The 21787-nt window shown below is 38.9% G+C and overlaps 1 protein-coding gene across 1 annotated transcript in view; it reads right to left on the reverse strand.

The window, feature by feature from the left end:
• Positions 1–21787, reverse strand: part of slc4a10a (solute carrier family 4 member 10a) — a 51721-nt gene that overhangs the window by 21503 nt on the left and 8431 nt on the right. Inside the window, exons 3-5 of the mRNA XM_016468523.1 lie at positions 5373–5454; positions 2277–2420; positions 2049–2187 (exon numbers count right to left, since the gene is read on the reverse strand). Of these exons, the coding sequence (XP_016324009.1) occupies positions 2049–2187; positions 2277–2420; positions 5373–5454 (365 nt within the window). The remainder of the gene's footprint in view (positions 1–2048; positions 2188–2276; positions 2421–5372; positions 5455–21787) is intronic.

Below are 21787 nucleotides of genomic sequence, written 5' to 3' on the forward strand. Positions count from 1 at the left end.
ATATATATATATATATATATATATATACACATACATACACACACATACACATATACACACACACAAACACACAGTATATATATAATTCTGTCTCTGAGCTCTTCAGGCAGTTCCTTTGACCTCATGATTCTCATTTGCTCTGACATGCACTGTGAGCTGTAAGGTCTTATATAGACAGGTGTGTGGCTTTCCTAATCAAGTCCAATCAGTATAATCAAACACAGCTGGACTCAAATGAAGGTGTAGAACCATCTCAAGGATGATCAGAAGAAATGGACAGCACCTGAGTTAAATATATGAGTGTCACAGCAAAGGGTCTGAATACTTAGGACCATGTGATATTTCAGTTTTTCTTTTTTAATAAATCTGCAAAAATGTCAACAATTCTGTGTTTTTCTGTCAATATGGGGTGCTGTGTGTACATTAATGAGGAAAAAAAATTAACTTAAATGATTTTAGCAAATGGCTGCAATATAACAAAGAGTGAAAAATTTAAGGGGGTCTGAATACTTTCCGTACCCACTGTATATATATATATATATTATGAGTGTTCACAGACTTTATTAAAACTACAGTCTAAAAATTAATAATTTATTTTTGGAAACGTCTTAATCACTGTTACTGTCAGTGGATGCTTTCAATTTTCCATGGAAGAAAGAAAGCCATGCTGTTCTGAATCAACATGCGAGTGAGCAAATTATGACAAAATATTTTTTGGGGTGAACTGTTCCTTTAATGACAAACACTTCCTTTATTCCTTCATCTTAAAGTGTCTAGCGGATGTTCTGTTGTGCAAGATCCAATCTCTGCAGTCACACAATCAGATTCGGCAGTTCTGTACTTTGTGTTTCTGTTCTTGTTTACAGTCTCAGATTAAACTATAGCATTAAATATATCTCTCTCACACTCTCTCTCTCTCTCTCTCGCCCTCCAGCTCTCTGAGTCTCTCTGAACTGAGATGCCTGACAGCCTGACAGTGTGTGTCTGTGGAGAGAGAGCACATATGTGTCCTTGTGTGATTCCAGCTCTGGGCACTGACACAGAGAAGCAGGAGCCACAAAACAGCCCTTTACCTCACGACTTAAGTGTGTGAAGGAGCACTCTACTGTTTGTTTCTGACAGGTCATCAAACCCTCTTTGTAGCGGTGTTTGTTGGACTTCTGAAATGAGGAGTCTTTTTGGGTTTGAGTTTTTGTTTAATTTAATATAACTTCATGTTACACTATAATAGTATACTATAATTTTGATAACAATATAATTTACAAAATTTTTAGAAAATTTTATCAAATAAAAGTATAATAAAATAAATAAATACATACATTTAATAATATGTAACATTATATTTTGATCATATTTAATATAATACATTTCTATTTTATAACTATATATAGTTATATATTTTATTATATATTTTAATATGTAATATTTAAAAAAAGTAATTCATATTCATTTCATAAATGATTTTATAATATTGGTTATTGATTATATTGATAACAATATCTTTTTTTCTCCAAAAATACTTTAATTTAGTATATATATATATAGGGCTGTCAAATCGATTAATTGTGATTAATCGCATCCAAAATAAAAGTTTGTGTTTACAAAATATATGTGCGTGTGCTGTGTGTTTTATACGTAATACACATAAATGCATATACTGTATGTATAAATATGTATATATAAATAAACACACATACGTGTATATATTTAAGAAATATATGTAATATATTTATACATAATATAAATTACATATGGAAAAAACAGTTCACATTGTATACTTTACAAAAAAATTAAAATTCTTGATATATAAACATACATGTAAATATTTCTTAAATATATACATGCATGTGTGTATTTATATTCACATAATAAATATGCACAGTACACACATATATTATGTAAACACAAACTTTTATTTTAGATGTGACTAATCGCGATTAATCGATTTGACAGCCCTAATATATAAAACATTTTGTTGTATTTTTATAACGATGATAAATTTCTCACAATTTTGTCCCTGTGTGTCCTCTGTGTGTGTGTATTTGTACCTGGCCGTCTCTTTCCATTCCGCATCCTCTCCCTCTTTCAGGCAGATTTCGTCCAGCTCGGTGAAGAGAGCGTGAGGAATGTGTTCCTCGTCATCCTCCATTCCCAGCAGGAACTGTACACGCTGAGACGGCGTGTCTGCTACAGAGAAACAGAGAGACATTTTATTTTTTATCTCTGTCCTTTTTCACTCCAAGTTTTCATTTATCCTGGTAGAGTGACAGACTTACTGTATGAAGGAGATTCTCTGCCATCCTCGGTTCCAGAGTCTCTCTCCCGTGACCTCTTCCTGTGGCGGTGTCCATGGTGACGATGCCGTCTGTGTGACCTCCGACCCAGAGGTACATGCACCCCAATGTAGAGGGTACGGTGGCCTGCCAGGGACAAACAGAGGAGGCCAGTTATCACAAAACATTCTAAACAAAATAGCTACAGAGCTCTTCAGTGATGACGTATTTTTGTAAGCCAACCTGGAGGTTCACATCACCCTGGTTTATGGAAGAAAAATAATGACAAATGTCTTTGAAACAAAAAAGCATGTTGAATTGCACTAACTGTCTTGTTTTCACCATGCTTTTTTGTTTCAAAGACATTTGTCATTATTTTTCTTCCATACTGGTTCCTTCGACAAAAAGTCAATAGGATTTTTCCATTGGCTACTGCAGAAAATGAGCTCTGTGACCAACAAAAGTGTATCATTCTTACACCTGTTGTTCATCAAGATAATCTTCACAAATGAACACAAATTATATAAGATCTTTTTTAAACAAGCTGGAAAATTTGAGGTAGAACAGTTTCTAAAGTGCAATTATAAACACAACAGGGCTGTGAAAGCGACCAGTCAGAAATCATGAGATTAATCATGATTTTTAATTCAATAAAAGCCCTAGTTTTTATAACAGTGAGAAATAAAATTCTACAGTATTCTACATATAGTTCTGTGTGTGTATATACAGTGGGTACGGAAAGTATTCAGACCCCCTTAAATTTGTCACTCTTTGTTATATTGCAGCCATTTGCTAAAATCATTGAAGTTATTTTTTTTTCCTCATTAATGTACACACAGCACCCCATATTGACAGAAAAACACAGAATCGTTGACATTTTTGCAGATTTATTAAAAAAGAAAAACTGAAATATCACATGGTCCTAAGTATTCAGACCCTTTGCTCAGTATTTAGTAGAAGCACCCTTTTGATCTAATACAGCCATGAGTCTTTTTGGGAAAGATGCAACAAGTTTTTCACACCTGGATTTGGGGATCCTCTGCCATTCCTCCTTGCAGATCCTCTCCAGTTCTGTCAGGTTGGATGATAAACGTTGGTGGACAGCCATTTTTAGGTCTCTCCAGAGATGCTCAATTGGGTTTAAGTCAGGGCTCTGGCTGGGCCATTCAAGAACAGTCACAGAGTTGTTGTGAAGCCACTCCTTTACTGAAGAGAAATTGGAGGGCTTGACAGCTAAGCAATCTGATCTTTTATTGAATTTATTGAATCCTTTTTTGCCTCAACAAAGAATATATTTACCTTGAACGTAATGTTATAGATGTTAACTTTTAAATTAATCTGCTTTATCAGATTTAAAATAACAAATGAACACTTACCTCACTCATAGTTCTGAGAGAAGTCGAATATCGTTTTGGGTTCGCGGGATAATTTGTAGCGTGACTTTGAAACACTAAATAAATGAAATCGAAATTTCCGTTTTTTTTTTTTTTTTGTCCGAGTGCTTTAAAATTATGTCAGAACAACTGAACCGAGAATATTATGCAGAGAACTGAATCTCCATCTCTCATCCCGAAAAACACGCCCCTGCCCCTCTCTCTCTCTCTCTCTCTCTCTCTCTCGCCCTCCAGCTCTCTGAGTCTCTCTGAACTGAGATGCCTGACAGCCTGACAGTGTGTGTCTGTGGAGAGAGAGCACATATGTGTCCTTGTGTGATTCCAGCTCTGGGCACTGACACAGAGAAGCAGGAGCCACAAAACAGCCCTTTACCTCACGACTTAAGTGTGTGAAGCAGACAGATGGTGATCAAAGCAGAGCACGTGATCTCCATATAGAAATAAGGTCCATGCTGTCTGTGTCTTCTGAATCACCTCATCAGTTTTTAATACCATCACCATCTCACTCTATAGAGATACACACTCTAATGAGCTTTAGTTTCACTGGCTCACTCAGTCATGCAATTTAGCATCTAAATAAGTGATAAAGACCTCCAGGGCCGAGACAAACACACACACGTTTGCTTTTATCTCATTACCTTCACTGATATCTTCCCCCAGCAGCCTTGAGGTAAGGGTTTGTGTGGCCATCTGGTAGTTCATACAAAGCTGAATCACTTTCTTTTACATCAGTGAAACATCCTCTAAACACTAAATTCAGAGCAGTTACAAGAACTTAGATATAATAATTAGAAATGTCCAAATTGTACTCTCAATATTTGACAAAAAGATTTAAAAGATGTATTTTCAGGCTGACCTGCCTTAGTCTCATTTCTGAAAATGGTACATAATTTATGGTAAAACAGATGGTTAAAGCTAGAAAGGATGAGGATGAAACAGAGAGGCTCTTCGGGCACAGACACTCTCTGGCTCCAAGTGTGTGTGTGAAGGAGCTGGAATGAAATGTTTCTCTAAATGGAATATTTCCTCAGGACTAAGAACAGCTAATGTCAAACAGTGGATTCGTTTCCTCTCTACTTCTCTGTTGTCTGAAAATTAGGGCACCATTCTACAAATGTTTGAGAGCTTGTGTTTAAAGCATGCCACATGTCTGCTGAAAGCAAATTTGGAGCTTCTGGAGCTAATAATGTTTAGAATCAACTTTATACCGCTTTAATAACTAATATTGGGATTGTAACTAAAAACTATAACTACAAGAAAAAGAGAAAGCAACTCATTGCTATAGACTAGATAACGTTAGCTTTCAAAATCCATCTAAAAATAACACAAATTTAGGCCTAAAAAAAGAAATTGTACGGTTAATTTAATTAACAGACCTTCTTCTCCGTCAAATTCCTGAATCAGCATACTGTATATAATAGTCATATGTAATAATTATTCAGCAGTCTTGAAAGTCCTGAGAAATTCACTTATTAATTTCTATGAATTTGTTGCAAAACCTTAGCTAAGGTTTAGAAAGTTTCTACTGCTTTAAGACTTCAGTTACATGCAACACAACAAAAAAACTAAAAATGAAATATTATAAATATATTGTGCTGATATAATAAATTTAAATGAATGTTTTTTAAGCATAATTTTATTTTATTTTTAAATATTAATTCATCAGGCAGTGTGTTTGACTCCCAGGTTAGAGTGTGTTTATTACCTTCCAGCTCCTCTTTCTCGAAATTCGTTTTGAGCACAGACCGAGTCCCACCTCTATCCAGTACGGCTTCCTCATCGTTTCTCTGCAAAACACAACACTGTTATTAAACACACAGTTACACATACAAACTCATGTTCTTTTATAGATGATAACCAACAGATAACTCATCCAGCAATCCATTCTAATGAAATATGGCAAAGCATATGGCAAGCAGAACTTTACACATGTAAACACATAGACAGTACAGTTCAAAAGTTTGGGGTCTGTAATAATATTATTAACATATTTGTAAATGTAATTTATTCCTGAGATGCCAAAAGCTGAGTTTTCAGCATCATTACTCCAGTCTTCAGTGTCACATGATAATCATTCTATTATGCTGATTTGGTGCTCAAGAAACGCTGAAAACACTTGGGCTGCTTAATATATTTGTGGAAACCCTGATCAACTCTTGATCAATTTAATGCATCCTTGCTAATAAAATTCTTTATTTATTTCAAATATATAATGTTTATAAGATTAAAAATGTTTTTATGAATTTACTCTTATTACATGCCACACTGAGGCCATAACAGACAGACCCTCTCACACCACCATTGGATGACATCCCAAAATTAGCAGCCGTCTACCAAACCATAGCAGACAGTTTCCATGACAACTAACATGGCCTGCCGCTAGTTGTCCTCAGAACATAAATGACATTGTTTTAGTACCTTGTAAAGCCAAGGTCTCACTAGCCTGTGGCTCAGAATCCAGATCAGCCACAGTCCAGTATGGATGGAGTATTCATTCATACGCTTTAGCAGGGTAAACAACCACTCGCACATAATCGGCTGCACGTCTTTAGAGTAACATCTGGCTACGGCCTGCAGCAGAACCAAAGCAATTCATTTTAAAGGCATAGATGACTGTGAGATGATCCGCCTGTACCTGAGCGGAGAAAAAACAATGGCATTATGGATGTACGATATTAACATCGTTAATATCAAGGGACCTATCAAGAGAAGGACGAGATAGCGCACAGTGCAAAACACAGGTCTCTAGGAGCATTTAGGCCAAATGATATGTGGATCACATGGGAAGAGATTATCATTATGTGCTGGAGCATCCTACACATAGATATGCTAGCTTCTCCCATGCTAGACCACAACAGTGCATATGAAACGAGGAATCATACTGTTCCATGTGAAAGGAACGGTTGACCCAAAAATAAAAAATTTGCTGTTAATTTACTCACCCTCAGGCCATCCAAGATGTAGGTGGCTTTTTTTCTTGAGTAGAACAGTAAAGAAGTGTTTTAGCTGAAACAGCGGCCCTCGGCGATTCATAAATTGAAAGTCAGAGGCTGCCCGTGTTTGAGAATAAAAAGCATATCAAGCATATCACATCAAACTGAACATTATTTACATTATTACCTGTAATCCAGAGCTTCAGGCATACACTCCGGAGTGATGACTGGTTTGTGAACGAATCATTCTTTTGAACTGGTTCTTTTTAGTGAAATAGATGAATCAGTTTGCAACAGTTCGCAGCTTGAGCAGCACAGATATACAAGTTACTCAATCAAAACTCACTTTCGGACATGCCTGACAATCACTCCAACTCAAAATGAGTCAAAATACCGGCATAACTGATCCTATGATGCTGGTTTTGCCAACTCATTCAGCACTTACTCCAACAGTCACTGAACTGAGTAAAAAGTTCCAACTCAGACCACAGAACAATGAGCCGGTGATATGCACATACGAAATTAAAGTTTTTATGGTTTCTCATTGTTTGTGTAAAAAGGTGAGCTGATCAAGACAAGTTTATTCACTTTATATGCTTTAGCATGTAAAACATCCACGTTTCACATCATTATTGGGTGCTTTAATAATATAATTGTGTATAGTACTGTACATCATTGCGTGATTACTTAAACGGCCTAGTGAATTGAACCAGTTCATAGAAACTAACACTTCAAAAGAACCAGTTCGTGGAAAAGAATAGTATTTTCCTGTTTGCCTGAGGCTCTGGATTACAGGTAATAATGTTGTAAATAATGTTCAGTTTCTTGCACAGACCGATCGCTTTGCTTCATAAGACCTCAATATATTGTCAGGAGCCACTGGTACTAATTTTGTTTTCCTTTATATTATTTTTTTAATTCTCAAAGACAAGCAGCAGCTGACTGGCATTTTATGAATCACTAAGGACCACGGTTTCAGCTAAGAATTACGTAAATTAACATCAAATTTTCATTTTTGGGTGAACTATTCCTTTAACTCCTAAACAGGCTCCTACATGGATGAAACACAGAAAAAAAATGCTAGCGGTGCTCGGGATGCAAAACTTGCCAGTAAAATGCTAAGGTGTTGTAAGTGGTTGCCAGGGCATTATTATGCGGTTGCTAAAGTGTATTGTGTGAGGTTTTTTGAACATTGCTATATCGCTTTGCTCAGGAGCTAATTAAACTGCGAATTCGGAGGGCAACCCACGTCATCTCTATAGGAACTGTGCAATATTTAATATTGCGAGAGGGATTCGTTTCCCACATGATTTTCACACCAGATTCAATTGTGTGCACTTGAACGCGAATTCGCTGCATTGACCAATCTTGACATGGACACTCCGCCCGCAAATCAACACTGAAGTTGTACTGATGTGACTGCCTCAAGAACAAGTTTTTAATTGCTTAGCTTTGTTAAGTGATTTTTAGTGAGTTGATATGCAGTTACTATGCAGACTCAGGCCTGCACCAAATGCTCTAGTGTTAAAGCGCAAAATTAGTAACAGTGATGCTTGTCCAATAAAAGAAACCATCTCAGAGCATCACTGCCAAGGTGAGTCATTTTCTTGAGCTGTGATGCATGCGTGTGTGTGTGTGGTTACACTCACACCTGCATAGAAATCATAAATGGGAATCCAGGGTGATCTATATAGATTACCATGGCAACTCAGCCCAGAAGGCTCATGGGAAGCTCCATTCAGTCTGCCTGTGATGTCATCAAAATGAGCCCTAATCTCTCCATCTTGTTCTTGGAGGAGAAATGAAGGACACACATGCACACAGATATTCTGATAACTCATCAACACGTCTGGCGCACACGTCATTAGTATAACACATAACGACATGGAGACATGGAGGGGAAAAAAAACTGTAGACACAGTTTGTTTGATGGAGATAACACCTGTGCAAACATATGAAAACACACACACACATGTTCGCGCCCCCTTGTGTGTTCTGACCTCCCTAATGAAAGCTAACAGTGTGTCCCGCAGGCCTAATAAGCAGCTTCCTGTCTGCAGCTGAGGTGTGACATTATATCTGAGATCCGCCTCATTCATCATCCCTAATCTTTCACACTTTGTTTCTGCTTTATCCTTTTCCTCTCTTTGTATTTCATTTTATGTCCTTCTGTCGTTCAGTCCCTCTCAGCCTAAGCCATGTGCCGTGCACAGAATCACATGACCACGGCTGCTCGTGTTGAATAATGATGAAGCAGATTCTCACATGTGGAGTGTGGAGTGACACAGATTTACATACACACATGCAGCACAGGGGTGGGGGAGGAATTGGGGTCACTCTCACATGCTGGTTTCATACAGAGCAGAGCAATTTAGAACTTTATTTATTTTATTTGTATGTAAAAACTAGGGCTTCCAGTGTCACATGACTGCTGCAAGAATGAATGAAGGCACGACAAAGATAATAATGATAATCCACAAGATGAAGAAGGTCTCACACACAGGGGTAACATCCAACAATACCGGACAACATAAGGAACGAACGGGGAGTACTTATACTAACTCAAACAAAGGACTAATGACTAGATTAAAAGAACACAGGTGAACAGAATTAACTAATCAAAACACGAGAAAAAACTTGGTCAAGGGAAACATGAGGGAAGAAAACAAGCTGAAAGTCCATGTGGTGTGACAGCCAGTTGGTTTACATGAACAATTTGTGTATTTTTATTGTGTATATATATATATATATATATATATATATATTATATGCTGTATATAAGCTCTAGCAAAATCACAAATGATCAAAATAATTGAAAATACTGAATATAACCGTGTGAATACTTTCATGGGAAGTAAAAGAGATTCACTACAACAGCCAACAGCCCACTGCGTTTTTTCCATTAAATATTTAAAAAAATACATCCTGACCTCATTTTATACTTAAAAACAGATTCTACTCTCTGTCTTCCACAAACACAAACAAACACAGCATTTCCACAGGCTTAAAGACATGAATGTTGCTTAAGTCAACATGAAATCAGAATGCCATCAAAATGTACCATATTTTTGTTTTTTAATACATGTTTTTGGTCTGTTTGTGCACAAATTATCATTGCATGTTATTCTGAATTTAAAAAAATAATCTAAATATTTAAGCTGATACAGATTCCATTACTTTCCAACCCCTCTCTTCTCCACCTGACTCTATTATTGTACAGTATGCAATGCCCCCTTTTCAGAATCCCGTGTTTCCTTTGGAAACAATTTAGATCAGGAAAATAAAATTAGCTTCACGCTTAATTTAATTTGCTGTTGTTCATCATTGTTTGTCGACTATATAAATCTAAAGACAAAAAGACGTGAATTAACAGAGAAAGGCTCAATATCTGGAGTCTGATGGAACAAAATGATATTCAGGAAATGTTATATTTGAGTTGTTGAGCCTAAAATGTTTATATTGACTAAACTAAACTAAAATCAAATATTCCAAAACCCAAAAAAGTCCAAAACCTAGCCGTCCAACATCTCCCAGAACCTGAAGATAATGGCTGCCTCTCTTACTCCAGCAGCCGGAGAATATCTCCAGCACTTCATCCTTTCCAGTGTCACCCTTTTGCTGTCCTCTCATGCTTCATTTAATGATGACAAAGAAGGCCACTGTTAAAAGCAGAAGAGGAACGACGGAAGAAGACACTTTCGGAGATGGGACACTTTGAATGTGGGTGCCAAGATATATACTAGTACCCACATGCATGTTTCTTTGCTTCTGTGTTTGAACTAGTGTTGTCAAAAGAACCGGTATTTCGGTACCAAGTCGGTACTAAAACAATGAAAACGTTACGGTACCAGCTTTTCTTAAGTACCGGTGGTACAGAGTACCCGGTCAACCCGGTCTTGATGCGCTATCCGAAAGGTGCACAACGCAGTTGCCTCCTCTTCATAAAAGCACTGAGACGGGCGAATTCAAAAGGAGGATAGCAACACATCAAACTAACAAAACACCTTAAAGACTGACACCCGGATCAAATGAAAGAGTTCAAGCAGGTAAGTTTCAATTACATTTTTAATATTTAGAGCTTCTGTAATGAATATTATTCCATATTTTAATTTGAATGTCGGATTGAAATAAACATCGCCGTTAGCGTAAGTTAATCGTTAGCATAAGCGTGGCTAACGCTAATATAATGAACATTAGAATGAAGTTTCTTTGTTAACTATTTAATGCCCCTATACCTTTTATTAGTGTAAAGAAAACAGGAGGACATAATGGTATTTACTATTTTTTACACACGAGGCTTTTAAATGAACTGTGTAACCAAAATATGCGTGTTAGAGAATGTACAAATGTATGGTTAACAGTGTTTATGTCATATCAGTCCGTCAGAAAAACAGTTCTTGGCTTAATTAATTTATTTATTTATACAGGTTTTAAAAGCCCTTTAAAAATTAAATATGAACACAGTTTGGAATAAAGAAAAGTAGTCAAATTGTATCTCCTGTATAGACTTTACAATGACTTCATGTTATCTAACATCAACTTACAGAGAGTGAACAATATTTTTACAACATTAATTGTTTTAAAACATTAAATGTTTGTTTAATTAAATGTTAAATGTTTAAATGTTTTTAAATAACATTAAATGTTATTTAATACAAACACTTCATGTTCATGATCATTCATGTTTGTTCATTGTGCATTAAATAATTCTAACAGATTGAACTTGTGATTTATGTATTAGTACATTTTGAAATTAACCCTAAGAAGAAAAACTGCTATATAACTACTGATTATTGTTAGGTCATGTTATTTAAGTGTTTTTTATACTACAGTTTCCAACTATTTGATATAAACTTAATATGTTTAATCTTGTTTATGTTTAATCTTATCTAAATTTATTATAAAAGCTGAGGTTTGTTATTTACTGAAAAGTTATATTTTAGCTGGTGTCAATGATCTAATGTTGCATTTGGTCAGACTCAGCCCATTGCTTTACTTAAGTATATTATATTTTCCTTTTACAGCTGCAGACTGAGGAAGATCCTGAAACACACCAGCAAACTCTAAAACAGACAATAGTTTACAGATGTTTTTCGGCGGCAGCAGAAATATGACAAAAACTTTACTTTACTTTTATTACTTATGGAAAAACTTGAAACAAAATTTTAAATAAGTATAAAGAATGGCATTGGTTTTGTACATTTTATTTTTGTTTACCGTTATTAATAAAAAATAATGTTGTTCAATTAGCATGTTTTTGTGTTTTGCTTTGGTACCGAAATTGGTACCGAGAACCGTGGATTTTCACTGGTATTGGTACCGAATACAGAAATGTTGGTACCGTAACAACACTAGTTCGAACAATAGTGAACTAAACAAATCAACATAAATAAAAGACAAATGTTGTTGTGAATGCATTAAGCTTCCATATATTTTACTCCTGTGGTTTGTAGAGTCCTTTTTTCCTGGCAGATTGAACATCTTGCAGGAAATTCCAGAGCCAGAACTGTTTGTATTCTCTAAACAGCATCCATTAACTCTGCAGAAGTGCATGGACATGTATATTCACACTACATTCCTGAATAGCAATGGATCTCACAGCAGACTGAATAGTAAGAGATCCTACTCTGAAAGGCTCTTTTGTGCCTTCCGGTAAGAATTATAGTCTGAATTTACACTAACATCTTCATTCTTCAGCCCTGATAGCATTCTCAAAGTCTTCTGTCTGTATCTAAGCAGACCTCAGTCAACTCTTTCAGCTAATAACGCAAAACTGAAAATTGCGTTGACACAGCGAGGCATTATGAGGACACAAGGATGTATAATCCATCAAATGCATGTTTTTATGACAAGACCAGATCCAGCATTAGATCATAACGGCCTTATGGAAACGGTTAATAGCGAATAAAAAGGCATATATTGTGTGCGACGGATGTTGCTTTTCTGCTCCATCCGGAGCGAGTGAGCTATAATGAGTGACTTTAAGACTTTAGGAGATTGATGCCGGATTGCTTTACACTCTGTGTTATCAAGGAAGCTTAATGCGAAGAGTAATCACCAAACTACAACAAGCTGAGAATTGTGCTGGGATTTGTATAACACCATGAATTCATCACAACGCTTCTCTAGAAGGGTCTGCAGGAGATGAAAGAAGATCAGCTACTCCTAGATTAATGATTCTCACTCCTAAAATCAGAGCAGACAGAGTCGCCTCTGAGGAGGGATGTCCAGTCAGCTGTAGCTGAACTGTAGCTGAGGGCCTGGAGGCTCATTTAGGCGATGTTCTCTCGAAAGTACAGCGTAAATATACAACGGAAGTTTAACAGTGACACACACAAATGTTGAGTTGAAGACCCCATGAAATGGCTTAATGAGTGCAGTTTTCTGTCCTTTGTTGATGTATTTCCTTTTGAAACAGGAAGTTGGGGGCGTATCGTTTCTAATGTCATGGTGATTTTAAGTCATATTCTCTACGAATCTGAATCTATGGCACACAAAACATGATTTTTAAACAAAACAATGCATCTCTATAGACTACTTATTTAACATCATACTGAATTGATCCATTATTGGTTAACGATCGGGATAAACCTGATTTATTATGGAAGCCACAGATATTAAAATTCTTTCCCATAATTATTTTCATGCTATAGCAGATAACTATTAAAATTCCATACTATTTTGTCTATATTAATTAAACATAAAACACCAAAAATTTGAATTATTAATAGTTTTAAATGGTACAAGTGAATATAGGCATCACAACATTATAATGTACAGTATAAATTATACATTATAATACAGTATAAAAAAGATATTCACATTGAGGTTTGCTTAAGATTGTTTACAGTGTTATTAAATTGTAGGTTTATTTAATGATTAACTTTATGTAAAAATAGGAGAAATGAGCAAAATTAAAGATCCAATATGGATCAACAATATATTGTTATCATTAACAAAAACAATTAAAAAAATTTTTGGTAACTGAAATAAAACTGAAATAAAATTAAATATAAATATTAGATGAAAAAATGTAAATGTTTCTTTGGCAACTAACTGATACATTAAGGTACTAAAATTACTAATTCAAATCAAACTGAAATAAAAAATAAATTAAAACTACTTAGCATTTGTTAAAAAAAATCTAATAAAAATGTCAAAATCTAATAAAAAATAATAATAAAACTACGCATAAAATACTAAAATAATACTGATATTGTCCAAAATCGTTAAATATTCAACAACAGACGCAGTACAAATGTAAAGGACAGCTGTGTGCCTACCAATGTAAACTTCTGCATGGATGTTTGACAGCCTACATTTTTCATAGCTGGACAATGCCGTAATTTAGAGCAAAACTCAAATATGTCCATTGGTGAACAAAAATGTGGTCATTTTATAATTTTGTGTTGCTTAGTCACACTGGATTTGCCATAAACAGGCCTTTGTAAACCGAAATGCTATCACTTCCTGTTAATCTTCAGCACACAAAGCTCTGTAGTTTTCTGGGTCATGGTACCTTGTGACCCAGTTCTGCCTATGAAACTTTATTAAATGATAACATGCGTTTGCTGCACGCAGTCTTCTCCATAGAAGATCACTCTTCAGCACAGAGCCAGATCACGACACCAGACCCTTTAAACAGCCGAAACAGAACAGTGTGTCACCAGCCATCAGTCACATTATTCACCCACTCTGTTCGTCTGTCCTAGAGATGTAAGTCTTCAAAACCGTGTGATTGTGCAGCAACAACCGCAAGCGGTGAGAGAGGGGATTATTTGGGGTGGCTGAAGAGGCTGAGGGGGGATGAATGGGATCTGAGCCGTTCGATTGGTCGAGAGCGGCGGGACTGATCCCTACAGATGGCTGTGGTTTCCATGGCAATGGAAGGATCGGTATCGGCATCTTTCCAGAGAGCCGAAAGCGGCGCACACTAGCATGATGCTCACACAAACAGCCCGTGCCTAATTAGCATAATTAAAATCCATATTTACAGCTTCGTTCGTCATCAACCTAAATATTTTCTGCTCTTGGATACAATATTTTCTTCCTCTGACCGTGCTGTCTTTATCTTTTCTCTCTGTATATGCTATTTATGTCCTCAGAATAAATACTGACACACATTTGTGTACACATCTGCTCCTTTATTCCTTCTAATGCTGTTCCTTTCCGTTTGAACCAGATTCATCCCTTCTGACAACCAGATACAATTAATTTCCCTCAGAGATGAAAGATGAAAAGGACACGAGGAGAGAGAGGAAAAGACGAGAAACGGAGAAACCGTGGGAAGGAGGTACTAAAATAGCTCCAAGAACACGCAAACAGGAAGGTTGATAGAAAGAGTGTAGGAGAAGATAAAGATGAACCTTTAACAACCAGGATGAAAAAGACATCTTTAACCATTATATAACAAGAACTCAACGCTGAATCAACCACGTCTCAACAGATGCATGCAAACAACCTCAAGGACACGCCAGAGACACTCCTGGCTCTCGGGACGCTCCATCCTCCTACCTGACAGTTAAAGCCCGTATTCATCGAGGATCTGTGCTGCATGCTGTCTGCAGCGAGTCCCGATGACTGTTCCTTATCCCAAGGAGAGGAAATGTGTGGTGAGGACGCACTAGAGAGCAGCTAAGGTTCCTCTGCGCACTTCTCGCTGCGCTACCCCTTCTGACACAGCAGTAGCCCTGATCGCCGGGGCTGTGTTGTCCAACTGTTGAGAACAAGATGTGCAGCCTGTGTTTGACAGGTGTCCATCCACCAATCGGAGTGGAGATTAGAGTGCCGACATCACTGGCTGCGTGGACTGGTATCTGAGCTGTATGAGTGTGCGTGCTCAGTGATTCACGCTCTATGTGTGAATGTTTTGGATGGTGTGTGCAGCTCTGAGCTACCTCCTTTTCAGTATTCCAGCTAAAACATCAACATCCTAATGCATCTCATGCATGATGGGAAATGTAGTTTCAACCTTTATCTGTTTAAGGACACACAGACTGCTGCTTAATTTTTAGGAGCCAATTAAAGCTGGATATTTACAAAATTAGAGGATCTTTACTTTTTTCTCAGTAGCTTTGGTGCATTTCTCGAATCAGCCTTAATATTTGCAAAGTAGTATGTGCATTTGTCAAAACAATTCATACAAACAGCACCACACAATGGATTATCTGCAAAAGCCTGTAACTTACTCAAAATCTTTAGTTCATCTCTCAAAAGTAAGTATTTATGTCCATGTATACATATCAGTGCCATCAGAATGAAAAGTCCTTGTGTCATTGTTCACAAACAAGATGCTAAGTCAAAATGCACTCTTAGTATTATCTGTCCTGATGTAAACCATGGCAACAGTTTGGATGACAGTTACTATATTGAAATGCAGAAGGCTGCACTTCTTATGAATGCCATATATCCATTTCAAAAGTACAAATTTACACATTACTGTATGTGGAATATTGATTGAAAGAGACTGGATAGGATTCACAGTTACACTTTACTAGTGGTCTGACAAAAAATCATTACAACGTCATTGTGATATATAAAAGAAATATGGGCACAAAGGCGAAAATACAAAATTAGAAAGGCAAACACAGGAAACACCCCTTAGGCGGAACTTTACTTTTGCACGCAGCACTTTATGAGGAATTGCAGTGCAGTCTGTCTACACCTCCTGACGTGCCAGTCAGTCGGGCCACAGATTCTCATCTACATCACAACGAATATCTTCCCTTGCAATGCAATGTGGAATTGGAGTCAAGTGAACCATCTCACAACTTCATATACTGTATGTGAATGAGGCTGGCTTCAACCTGACTAAAAGCAGAAGGTGTGGTTGAAATATGTCATTGGCCACAGAGCTACTGTTGATTTGCCAGGCCAATGGGGAGGAAATATCCATTGTCAGAATTTGTAACCCTTGTGTTGTCCTCTGTCTATGCTTTCCAATTGAAGGTTCATGAGATGCACCTTTGAGCTATTTCAGATAATTGGTTTATCATTAGCTGATCTACATTATCTTCATTAGTGAAAGTCAAGATTCACCTGCACAATTTATGGCAAATTTACAAAAAGTCTAATAGAAATGTGTAGAAAATATGCTTGACAGTTTATGACAACTAGATTAACCATTTTGCATTTAATGACTCATATGATGAACTAATTACTAGATGTTTTGGGGGATAAGACTGTTGCACAGAGAACTATATAGTACATTTTGAGCAACATGACATTAGCAACTGATAATGTAGGAAACCACAGACAAATGTACATAATCAGTTGCATGAATGTACCAAAGCAATCGCAACTTGTTGGAAAGAATGAGAACCTTTTTATGATGTGCACATGCTCAAAAGAATGAGAAACTGCTTTTATGATGTGCACTAGATGATGTGGAGGTTGAACAAGTCGTTTTGAGAATTTCATTTCTGATCTGAGAAATGCACCAAAGTGACTGAGAAAAACTGTTATTTGTATAAAAAAAAGTTATTTGTAATATTAGAATCAATTTTAAGATTTTGCCCACACACAACCAAACATCCAAGCACTAGAAGTAAAACCAATTTTTCATTTTCAATTGTTTGCCCCTCAGAAATGAATGTGAATTAAATTCAGTTTCGGAATTAGATTTAAACTGTTCCAAGATTCCAATACAAATTTGAATTTTGGCTATTAAAAAAAAAGTTTTGAAGATTGAAGGACAAACTAACATGAAGACTTTTAAACTTTGAAGGAATTTGAGTTCTGAAAGTTACTGTATGTTTTCATAGTACAATGAGCTAAAATAGAATTCCTCAAAAAAGAATTTCTCATGACATAACTCCATGAAAAAGCTACACACGACCGCTCTAAGTTTCCTGTTTACAGCCTTGTTTTGAGAAATAGCCTAATGTGTATGATATTATTCCACTATATGACTTGGGGGCCGTTGATATAATAAGCTTTCTCACAATCCATCTGGTCTATATACTCATGCGTCAAGACAGATATCTTTGGCTATTGCAACATATCTTAAATTTATTTTGTGTGTTGCACCATGAGCACAGCATGTTTTATGATGCCATGTCAAGTTAAGAATAATTGAATTATAATATTTTGTCTCTGAAGATCCATGCTTTCCATACCACAATATTGATAAAAATTTTAAGGGGTCATGAACTGAGAACGCTCCGGTTACAAACGTAACCTCGTTTCCCTGAGATAAGGGAACGAGCGTTGTGTATGGGGAAACTCCTGTTTACACTGGTACTGAAGCCTGATTTGTTCACGTTTGTGTAGCTGCACAAACCAATGGCGCTCTAGACCGCCAGAATGGGCGGAGCCGACCTCTATATAAGTCGGCTCAGCGCGCCATTTCATCAGAATTATTCGATTGAAGCGACAGTTATCATTTAGCGTGCAGCTTATAGCACAGCAAGTGACACAACGCTCATTCCCTTATCTCATGGAACCAAGGTTACGTCAGTAACCGGAGCGTTCCCTTTTGAACATTCTCTCACGTTGTGAATGGGGATCGCATCCAATCACGCCGTGCTATGAGCAGATACAGAATGACCTGCTCTGCGAGCCCAGTCTTGGAGCACTTCAGTTAAGGACTCCTAAAGAACATGAGCCAAACTGAGTCCCAAGCACTGCTGAGGACTGCAGATATAGCTATTTCCACCCTAAGGGAGAAATATGTAGATAAAAAAGACAAATGCATGCCTGCAGGGCAGGGACGTCTAAATATAAAATCTATCAAAGAGTACGGCAGCGACCAGCTGGCGGCCGCACAATCATAAATCAAACTGAGTCCCAAGCCCAGCTAAAGACTACAGATATAACCATTTCCACCCTAGGGGAGAAATAGGCAGATTAATTAGACAAAATCTGTGTCTACAGGGCAAGGATGTCTAAATTATAGAATCTGGCAAATGTGGACGGCGACGACCAGCCGGTGGCCAGACAAATCTCACTTATAGAAATTCCGCTGGACCACGCCCAGGAGAAGGCCATTCCTCTGGTGGAGTGGGCCCTCACCCCGATAGGGCATTCCAAGCCTTCTGAGGCATAAGCCAAGGCTATAGCATTTACTATCCAGCGGGAAAGTCTCTGCTTCGTAACCAGCATCCCTTTACTGTGGCCTCCGAAGCAGACAAAGAGCTGCTCTGTTTGTCTGAAAAGACCAGAGCACTCAACGTACGCTCTAAGAGCCCTAACCGGGCAGAGTGGATTGGGACCCTGCTCACCATCTGCAGCGGGGAGTACTAGAAGGGTAATAACCTGGGCTCTAACCGGAGTTGAGAGCACTTTAGGTACATAACCTTGTCTTGGCTTGAGGACGACCTTACAGTCATTGGGCCCAAATTCAAGACAGGAAGCACTGATTGAAAATACAGTGCCTGCAAGTAACCCACTCGCTTGACCAATGCTAATGCCATAAGGAGGGTGGTCTTAAGCGACATGGGCCGCAGGTTGGCCGAATGGGGCGAGCCCAGTCTCGGAGCACTAGTTTAAGGACCCCTAAGGAACATGAGCCAAACTGAGTCCCAAGCACAGCTGAGGACTGCAGATATAACCATTTCCACCCTTGGGGAGAAATAGGCAGATTAAATAGACAAAATCCACGTGGCTCAAAGGGAAGGGTTCCGTAGGGCACTCAGGACTATGGACAAGTCCCAGGTTGGCACGGTCTGAGAACGAGGAGTATTCAATCTCCGGGCGCCCCTCAAGAACTTAACGACCAAGTCGTTTCCGGCGATTTACTGGCTAGCATCGAGAGAATGATTCACTATGATGGCTGCAACATAAACTTTGAGCGTAGAAGGGGCACGCCCGTTGTCCAGCAACTCTTGCGAAAAAAGTTGCACCGGGCCTAGGTTTCATGCTGCACACCAGTCACAAAAGACTGACCATTGAAGGGCGTACAGTTGTCTCGTAGACGGTGCTCTAGCCTCTAAAATGGTGTTGCTCACTCTTGCTGGGAGTTGTATAGACTCCTGTCGAGGGTCCAGACATGAAGGCTCCACAGCTCTGGCCGGGGGTGCCAAATCATGCCCTTCGCCTGCGAGAGAAGGTCCCTCCATAATGGTATCGGCCACGGGGCAGCTGCTGACAGCTGCACTAACTCAGGGAACCAAGTTTTGTTCTTCCAAAGTGGGGCCACCAGGAGGAATGAGCAACCGACTTCCCTGACCCGTCTAATGACCTGAGGAAGCAGGGCAATCGGGGGGGAAGGCGTACAGGCAAGAGCTGGGCCAATCATGGGCCAGCGCATCTCGCTGCATGGAGAAATAAGTCGTGCAGTGAGAGTTGTCTTCTGAGGCGAAGAGGTCAACCTCTGCCCTCCCGAAGACAGACCAGATTTCCTGAACCATCTGAGTATGTTGTGTCCATTCTCCCGGAGCTACATTGCCTCTGTACAGCATGTCTTCACCAAGGTTCAGACTGCCCGGCACATGAACCACTCTGATTGAGAGGAGTTTTCCCTGTGCCCAAAGTAGGAGGCGTCAAGCCATCCTGTACTGAGACCAACTTGGTGGTTGATATAGGCTACCACCATCATGTTGTCCGATCTGACCAGGATGTGGGGCCCCCTTAAGGCTGACAGGCAGGTTTTTAGGGCCAGAAAAACCACCATCATCTTTGAGGTAGTTGATATGGAGGCACCGCTCGTGGATCAACCAGGAGCTGGACGCTGGATAGCCCTCTAACAGAGCGCCCCAACCAGTGTTGGAGGCGTCTGTTATAACTACCTTCCTCCTGGAGGAAAATCCTGAGGGGACGTGGAGTCCCTGGTTTGAAAGATGCCGCCAGTCGCTGAATAGCCAGGGAACGTTCCTGCGTAAGCCATGCCCGCATCCGGGCAGAGTCTATCACAGTCCCCAGAAAGACCGCTCGCTGTCTGGGAGACAAATGACTATTGTGCGGGTTGATTTTCAGCCCGAGGCACTCCAGATGGCTGAGCAGCAGTGATCTGTGTGCGATTAGTTCCCGTTCTGATCTGGCTAAAACCAGCCAATGGTCGAGATAATTCAAGATGCGGATTCCCATCTGTCTCAGAGGGGAAAGAGCCACGTCGATGCACTTTATAAAAGTTCGAGGGGCCAGAGATAGGACTGTGTACTGATAGGCCACTCGAACGTGAATCTCAAGAACGGTCTGTGGCGAGGGGTTATGTGGATGTGAGAGTATGCATCTTTCAGATCCACTGTCAGAAACCAGTCCTCGGGACAAACCTGCGCGAAGATCTGTTTCAAAGTTAACATCCTGAATTGCCATCTGATAAGAGATCGATTCAGAAGTCTGAGATCTAGAATAGGTCTGAGCCCACCATCTTTCTTTGGCAGAAGGAAGTAGCGGCTGAAAAGCCTGACACTCTGTTCGCTAGAGGTACCGTTTCCATGGCACATTTTGCAAGCAATTTTTGTACTTCGGACCGAAGAACATGAGCTTTGTTGTCCCGTACCGAAGTGTCAATAATACCTCTGAAACGAGGTGGCCTGCCAGCGAACTGGAGTGAGTAATCTCATTTTAACGTATTTAGAACCCAACTTGAAACACCAGGAATGGCTGTCCAAGCCTTGAACCCGGTGGCAAGAGGTTCTAATTTTATGAATGGAAGTTCGCCGTACGAGGGCGGGGAACTTGTATTTGCGAGAGTGAGGAGAGGACAAATGCTCTTTTGTATGTGTCTGCTTTTAGCAGTAGTTTGCTTGGGCATGCACTGAACTTGAAGGACGTGCCCAGCTTGAATAAAACTTCCATCACTCAGTTTTGAACGGAGGGATGGAGAGCGAGCGCAAGCTTTCTTAGAGGAAGTTCCGGCCTCAGCGAGAACTGATCCTTCCTTTTCCTCTCAAAAGTGCTTCGCTAGGTCAATGCTCTTTCAGTGAGAGCAGTCAGTCCCCGTGAGCGCAGCCTTGGGGCGGGCGTGGCCCAGTCTATGCTGTGCTCATCTTTAGATCCGCCTAAAAAGATTTTAAAAACTAAAGATTTTAGTTAAAGTTTTAGTAATTTAGTTGTTTTTATCATTTTCATTAGGTTTTTTGGTCCCACTTTATATTAAGTGGCCTTAACTACTATGTACTTACAACAAAAAATAAGTACAATGTACTTATTGTGTTCATATTGTATTGCAAAACACTTTTGCTGCTATTGAGGTGGGAAACGGGTAAGGTTAGGGACAGGTTTGGTGGTATGGGTAGGTTTAAGG

The sequence above is a fragment of the Sinocyclocheilus anshuiensis genome, unplaced genomic scaffold, assembly GCF_001515605.1.
Source record: "Sinocyclocheilus anshuiensis isolate Anshui unplaced genomic scaffold, SAMN03320099.WGS_v1.1 scaffold572, whole genome shotgun sequence".
In the NCBI taxonomy this organism is placed as follows: Eukaryota; Metazoa; Chordata; class Actinopteri; order Cypriniformes; family Cyprinidae; genus Sinocyclocheilus; species Sinocyclocheilus anshuiensis.